An 8,658-nucleotide genomic window follows, 5' to 3' on the forward strand; every position below is an offset into this window, starting at 1 on the left:
TACTGGGCACTGTACCTTTCTCCATATGGATTTACTACACACTGTACCTTTCTCCATATGGATTTACTGCACACTGTACCTTTCTCCATATGGATTTACTGCTCAGTGTACCTTTCTCCATATGGATTCACTGTACACTGTACCTTTCTCCATATGGATTTACTGCACACTGTACCTTTCTCCATATGGATTCACTGTACACTGTACCTTTCTCCATATGGATTTACTGCACACTGTACCTTTCTCCATATGGATTTACTGCTCAGTGTACCTTTCTCCATATAGATTTACTGCACACTGTACCTTTCTCCATATGGATTTACTGCTCAGTGTACCTTTCTCCATATGGATTCACTGTACACTGTACCTTTCTCCATATGGATTTACTGCACACTGTACCTTTCTCCATATGGATTTACTGCTCAGTGTCCCTTTCTCCATATAGATTTACTGCGCACTGTACCTTTCTCCATATGGATTCACTGTACACTGTACCTTTCTACATATGGATTTACTGCGCATTGTACCTTTTTCCATACGGATTTACTGGCCACTGTACCTTCCTCCATGTAGATTTACTGCACACTGTACCCTTCTCCATATGGATTTACTGCTCAGTGTACCTTTCTCCATATAGATTTACTGCGCACTGTACCTTTCTCCATATGGATTCACTGTACACTGTACCTTTCTCCATATGGATTTACTGTGCACTGTACCTTTCTCCATATGGATTTACCTCGCACTGTACCTTTCTCCATATGGATTTACTACACACTTTACCTTTCTCCATATGGATTTACTGCGCACTGTACCTTTCTCCACATGGATTTACTGGGCACTGTACCTTTTTCCATATGGATTTACTGCGCACTGTACCTTTCTCCATGTAGATTTACTGCACACTGTACATTTCTCCATATGGATTCACTGCACACTGTACCTTTCTCCATATAGATTTACTGCACACTGTACCTTTCTCGATATAGATTTACTGCACACTCTACCTTTCTCCATGTGGATTTACTACACACTGTACCTTTCTCCATATGGATTTACTGCACACTCTACCTTTCTCCATATGGATTTACTACACACTGTACCTTTCTCCATATAGATTTACTGCACACTGTACCTTTCTCCATATGGATTTACTACACACTGTACCTTTCTCCATATGTATTTACTGTGCATTGTACCTTTTTCCATATGGATTTACTGGCCACTGTACCTTTCTCCATATAGATTTACTGCACACTGTACCTTTCTCCATATGGATTTACTGCACACTGTACCTTTCTCCATATGGATTTACTGCTCAGTGTACCTTTCTCCATATGGATTCATTGTACACTGTACCTTTCTCCATATGGATTTACTGCACACTGTACCTTTCTCCATATGGATTCACTGTACACTGTACCTTTCTCCATATGGATTTACTGCTCAGTGTACCTTTCTCCATATGGATTCACTGTACACTGTACCTTTCTCCATATGGATTTACTGCACACTGTACCTTTCTCCATATGGATTCACTGTACACTGTACCTTTCTCCATATGGATTTACTGCGCATTGTACCTTTCTCCATATGGATTTACTGCTCAGTGTACCTTTCTCCATATAGATTTACTGCACACTGTACCTTTCTCCGTATGGATTTACTGCACACGGTACCTTTCTCCATATGGATTTACTGTGCATTGTACCTTTCTCCATATAGATTTACTGGGCACTGTACCTTTCTCCATATGGATTTACTACACACTGTACCTTTCTCCATATGGATTTACTGCACACTGTACCTTTCTCCATATGGATTTACTGCTCAGTGTACCTTTCTCCATATGGATTCACTGTACACTGTACCTTTCTCCATATGGATTTACTGCACACGGTACCTTTCTCCATATGGATTTACTGTGCATTGTACCTTTCTCCATATAGATTTACTGGGCACTGTACCTTTCTCCATATGGATTTACTACACACTGTACCTTTCTCCATATGGATTTACTGCACACTGTACCTTTCTCCATATGGATTTACTGCTCAGTGTACCTTTCTCCATATAGATTTACTGCACACTGTACCTTTCTCCATATGGATTCACTGCACACGGTACCTTTCTCCATATGGATTTACTGCACACTGTACCTTTCTCCATATGGATTTACTGCTCAGTGTACCTTTCTCCATATAGATTTACTGCGCACTGTACCTTTCTCCATATGGATTCACTGTACACTGTACCTTTCTCCATATGGATTTACTGGACACTGTACCTTTCTCCATGTCGATTTACTGCACACTGTACCTTTCTCCATATGGATTCACTGTACACTGTACCTTTCTCCATATGGATTTACTGCACACTGTACCTTTCTCCATATGGATTTACTGCTCAGTGTACCTTTCTCCATATATATTTACTGCGCACTGTACCTTTCTCCATATGGATTCACTGTACACTGTACCTTTCTCCATATGGATTTACTGCGCATTGTACCTTTTTCCATATGGATTTACTGGCCACTGTACCTTCCTCCATGTAGATTTACTGCACACTGTACCCTTCTCCATATGGATTTACTGTACACTGTACCTTTCTCCATATGGATTTACTGTGCACTGTACCTTTCTCCATATGGATTTACCTCGCACTGTACCTTTCTCCATATGGATTCACTGTACACTGTACCTTTCTCCATATGGATTTACTGTGCACTGTACCTTTCTCCATATGGATTTACCTCGCACTGTACCTTTCTCCATATGGATTTACTACACACTGTACCTTTCTCCATATGGATTTACTGCACATTGTACCTTTTTCCATATGGATTTACTGGCCACTGTACCTTTCTCCATATAGATTTACTGCGCACTGTACCTTTCTCCATATGGATTTACTGCACACTGTACCTTTCTCCATATGGATTTACTACACACTGTACCTTTCTGCATATGGATTTACTGCACAATGTACCTTTCTCCGTATGGATTTACTGTGCACTGTACCTTTCTCCATATGGATTTACTGCTCACTGTACCTTTCTCCATATGGATTTACTGTGCATTGTACCTTTCTCCATATAGATTTACTGCGCATTGTACCTTTTTCCATATGGATTTACTGGCCACTGTACCTTCCTCCATGTAGATTTACTGCACACTGTACCCTTCTCCATATGGATTTACTGTACACTGTACCTTTCTCCATATGGATTTACTGTGCACTGTACCTTTCTCCATATGGATTTACCTCGCACTGTACCTTTCTCCATATGGATTCACTGTACACTGTACCTTTCTCCATATGGATTCACTGTACACTGTACCTTTCTCCGTATGGATTTACTGCTCACTGTACCTTTCTCCATATGGATTTACTGTGCATTGTACCTTTCTCCATATAGATTTACTGCGCATTGTACCTTTTTCCATATGGATTTACTGGCCACTGTACCTTCCTCCATGTAGATTTACTGCACACTGTACCCTTCTCCATATGGATTTACTGCTCAGTGTACCTTTCTCCATATAGATTTACTGCGCACTGTACCTTTCTCCATATGGATTCACTGTACACTGTACCTTTCTCCATATGGATTTACTGTGCACTGTACCTTTCTCCATATGGATTTACCTCGCACTGTACCTTTCTCCATATGGATTTACTACACACTTTACCTTTCTCCATATGGATTTACTGCGCACTGTACCTTTCTCCACATGGATTTACTGGGCACTGTACCTTTTTCCATATGGATTTACTGCGCACTGTACCTTTCTCCATGTAGATTTACTGCACACTGTACATTTCTCCATATGGATTCACTGCACACTGTACCTTTCTCCATATAGATTTACTGCACACTGTACCTTTCTCGATATATATTTACTGCACACTCTACCTTTCTCCATGTGGATTTACTACACACTGTACCTTTCTCCATATGGATTTACTGCACACTCTACCTTTCTCCATATGGATTTACTACACACTGTACCTTTCTCCATATAGATTTACTGCACACTGTACCTTTCTCCATATGGATTTACTACACACTGTACCTTTCTCCATATGGATTTACTGTGCATTGTACCTTTTTCCATATGGATTTACTGGCCACTGTACCTTTCTCCATATAGATTTACTGCACACTGTACCTTTCTCCATATGGATTTACTGCACACTGTACCTTTCTCCATATGGATTTACTGCTCAGTGTACCTTTCTCCATATGGATTCACTGTACACTGTACCTTTCTCCATATGGATTTACTGTGCACTGTACCTTTCTCCATATGGATTTACCTCGCACTGTACCTTTCTCCATATGGATTTACTACACACTGTACCTTTCTCCATATGGATTTACTGCGCACTGTACCTTTCTCCACATGGATTTACTGGGCACTGTACCTTTTTCCATATGGATTTACTGCGCACTGTACCTTTCTCCATGTAGATTTACTGCACACTGTACATTTCTCCATATGGATTCACTGCACACTGTACCTTTCTCCATATAGATTTACTGCACACTGTACCTTTCTCCATATAGATTTACTGCACACTCTACCTTTCTCCATGTGGATTTACTACACACTGTACCTTTCTCCATATGGATTTACTGCACACTCTACCTTTCTCCATATGGATTTACTACACACTGTACCTTTCTCCATATGGATTTACTGTGCATTGTACCTTTTTCCATATGGATTTACTGGCCACTGTACCTTTCTCCATATAGATTTACTGCACACTGTACCTTTCTCCATATGAATTTACCGCGCACTGTTCCTTTCTCCATATGGATTTACTGCACACTGTTCCTTTCTCCATATAGATTTACCGCGCACTGTACCTTTCTCCATATGGATTTACTGCGCACTGTACCTTTCTCCATATGGATTTACTGGGCACTGTACCTTTTTCCATATGGATTCACTGCACACTGTTCCTTTCTCCATATAGATTTACTGCGCACTGTACCTTTCTCCATATGGATTTACTGTGTACTGTACATTTCTCCATATGGATTTACTGTGCACTGTACCTTTCTCCATATGGATTTACTGTACACTGTACTTTTCTCCATATGGATTTACCGTGCACTGTTCGTTTGACCATTTAGTTTACATGTGCTAATTTCAAAAAACTGTGGATGCTGGAAATCCAAAACAAAAACAGAATTACCTGGAAAAACGCAGCAGGTCTGACAGCATAGGCGGAGAAGAAAAGAGTTGACGTTTTGAGTCCTCATGACCCTTCAACAGAACAGAGTAAAATTAGGAGAGGGATGAAATATAACCTGGTCTAACGTGTGGGGGCGGTGGGGGGTGGGGGGGGGGTGGCGGTGGTGGGCGTTGGTGAGGCGGAGGGGGTGGAGAGAGAAGTGGAGGGGGTGGTATTGTTGTAGGGACAAGCAAGCGGTGATAGGAGTAGATGATCAAATGATGTCACAGACAAAAGAACACAGAGGTGTTGAAGTTGGTGATATTATCGAAATGAATGTGCTAATTAAGAATGGATGGCAGGGCACTCAAGGTATAGCTCTAGTGGGGGTGGAATAAGATAAACAGGAGATAAAAGGTTTAGATTTAAAAATAATGGAAATAGGTGGGAAAGGAAAAATCTATATAAATTATTGGAGAAAACAAAAACAAAAGGGAGGGGGAAGAAACGGAAAGGGGGTGGGAATGAAGGAGGGAGTTCAAGATCTAAAATTGTTGAATTCAGTATTCAGTCTGGAAGGCTGTAAAGTGCCTCTTCAGAAGATGAGGTGCTGTTCCTCCAGTTTGCGTTGAGCTTCACTGGAACAGTGCAGCAAGCCAAGGACAGACATGTGGGCAAGAGAGCAGGGTGGAGTGTTAAAATGGCAAGTGACAGGGAGGTTTGGGTCATTTTTGCGGACAGACCGCAGGTGTTCTGCAAAGTGGTCGCCCAGTTTGCGTTTGGTCTCTCGAATGTAGAGGAGACCACATTGGGAGCAAGGAATGCAGTAGACTAAGTTGGGGGAAATGCAAGTGAAATGCTGCTTCACTTGAAAGGAGTGTTTGGGCCCTTGGACGGTGAGGAGAGAGGAAGTGAAGGGGCAGGTGTTGCATCTTTTGCGTGGGCATGGGAAGGTGCCGTGGGAGGGGGTTGAGGAGTAGGGGGTGATGGAGGAGTGGACCAGGGTGTCCAAGAGGGAACAATCCCTATGGAATGCCGCCGGGGGGGTGAAGGGAAGATGTGTTTGGTGGTGGCATCATGCTGGAGTTGGCGGAAATGGTGGAGGATTTTCCTTTGAATGCGGTGGCTGGTGGGGTGATAAGTGAGGACAAGGGGGACCCCTATCATGTTTCTGGGAGGGAGGAGAAGGTGTGAGGGCGACCAGCTTATATTTCACCCCTCTCCTAATTTTACTCTGTTCTGTTGAAGAGTCATGAGGACTCGAAATGTCAACTTTTTTCTTCTCCGCCGATGCTGCTTTCCAGGTAATTCTGTTTTAGATTACATGTGCTGTTCCTTTCTCCATGTAGATTTACTGCACACGGGCGGAATGAGGTTTCCTAAAGCAAATACAAAAAAAATTTAAAAATTTAAAATTTAATTCATAACATGTGACAGAGTCATGTGAGGGGACATGTTTATAACATTTTTAATTTCTTTATTTTTTTTTTAAACCCTTCATGTCTGTGAAGCAGCTCTGTGCCTCAGGGAAATTTTCAAACACTCACTCGCACGCGTGTGCGAAGTTTGCGCTTACCCCCCCCCCCCACCAGCACAGGCAGTGCTGAGCGCTGCTGCTCACGGCTCACACCAGGCTGGCCTTAATTGGCACGCCAACGCAAAATCGCGGTCCAGCCCCGATCGCGGGCGACAGTCGGTTTCCTGACCTCCCCTGCCTGTCCCCGCTGAGCCCACTGGACAAAGGCGAAACTCTTTCTCTAGCGGTCACAAATATGATAGTCACTAATAAATCCAAAAGGGTGTCAGTTATAAAGGGTGGGATAATTCTAACCAGGCAGCCGTGATTATTTTAATGCGCAGGTGTTGATGTGCAGAGTAAATGTTATTAGGATGTTGACCTCTGTTAATCCCAGTGCTGCATTTGACTCCAGTGCAATTTCATTTCTCTCCCTCCTGAAGGCAATTGACCATGCAAGCAGAGAACGCTGCTGCGAGGAAAGCTGCAAACACCATTCTCTCACAGGCATCGAGAGACAGATTGCTGCAGGCCAGAGCCAGTGTGGCAGCGCAGAAGGCACGGCAGCGTACTGCAGAAACCACTGGCCCAGCGACAACTGAACAGGACGCCACTCACCCAGAGAAGCTGCCAGGAATTTCTCCCCAGCTCACATTGACCCAGTCTGAAGCACATGCTCCAGAAATCTGACAGCCAAAAGAGATCTTGAGAAGTCAGCCACAAACCAGGACTGGTAATTGGCCTCACCTGTCACTATGTTGTATAAGTCAGTAATTATTTTAATCATCAATGAATACAGACTGTATTTCAAAGCTGAAGGTTTTGTAAAATTTGAAAGTATATAAACAAAGTGGTGGATTCTAACAGTTATTCACAAGTCGCACCCTGAGACTGTTTGGACTGTGACAGTATTAGCTCCTGTACTATACACAATGGGTAAATGGGAATGATGCGCTCCTATTTGGGACTCTCCTCCTTAAGTGTCAGAGTCAGTTCCTTACAGTACACAGTGGGTGAACACAGTGGAAAGTACACACTTTTCGCCTTGTGTACAGCTCATGTGTGCATCAGCTCCTATACATATACAGTACACACAGGATATTATTAACAATAGATTCTTGCATTATATTAAACAGAAGCTCTGAACCCTAGGTGGTGTTAACTAGGTGCTTGGATTGAAGGAGTTTAACCTCCTCTATTGATTCCACGCAAGAGCCAAAGTGCGCTGCGTTAACCTGACCCTCTCAGTCACGACCCCTTATCCAGGCTCACCCATCCATGTGTTTTTCCCCGGGAGTGGCAGTCCATCAGCTGCTTCCCCGCTCCCATTGCCAGCAGCAGATCCACTCTCACTGGCTCATGACGCCATGTGATGACCTCACAGCAAAATGTTTTGTCTTGGGTTCAGGGTCCAGGTGGGGTTTCTTTAAAAAACCATTCATGCTTATTTACAGACCTATACACATCTCAAGACTCGACACAAGGTTGTATTTCTGTTTCACACCAGACCTCAGTCTCTTAAATCATGTGACAGTGCATCATAGCTATGTTATTAGTTACATCAGTATCAGGTGCTCCTGGTGTTAACCCTTTACGCTACATCTCCCTCCAAGTCTTTATCCCATCTATATACATCTTCCTACATCTGCCTGAAAGTCCCAGAACTAACAAGGTTGGTCTTTGAGGTTCCTTGACCAATCTCCTTGATCTGGTCCTGATTTCATTTCGAGGTTGAGGATGAACTGCAACTCTCTCGTCATTTGTTAGAAGTGTCTTCCACCTGGGTGGTCGTAGAGTTTCTACTTGTTTCTGGTTCCTTGTCTCCATCCAGATCTAAGTAGTCTGTTCTAGGTTCCACTGGTTTCCTTCCCAATAATATCTAGGATCTTCAGTTCCTTCTGATATTTCCCTGCTCCATCTCAATTCTATAAGATCTCGGCTGTGAAGCTCTT

General features: G+C 42.9%; 1 protein-coding gene across 1 annotated transcript in view; it reads left to right on the forward strand.

The window, feature by feature from the left end:
* Positions 1-7,550, forward strand: part of LOC121288896 (leucine-rich repeat and IQ domain-containing protein 3-like) — a 72,363-nt gene extending 64,813 nt beyond the window's left edge. The window contains exon 9 of the mRNA XM_041207730.1: positions 7,150-7,550. Within this exon, the coding sequence (XP_041063664.1) occupies positions 7,150-7,396 (247 nt within the window). The 3' untranslated portion in view covers positions 7,397-7,550. The remainder of the gene's footprint in view (positions 1-7,149) is intronic.
* The last annotated feature ends 1,108 nt before the right edge of the window (positions 7,551-8,658 follow it).

This window comes from Carcharodon carcharias, chromosome 16, assembly GCF_017639515.1.
Source record: "Carcharodon carcharias isolate sCarCar2 chromosome 16, sCarCar2.pri, whole genome shotgun sequence".
NCBI classification, from domain to species: domain Eukaryota; kingdom Metazoa; phylum Chordata; class Chondrichthyes; order Lamniformes; family Lamnidae; genus Carcharodon; species Carcharodon carcharias.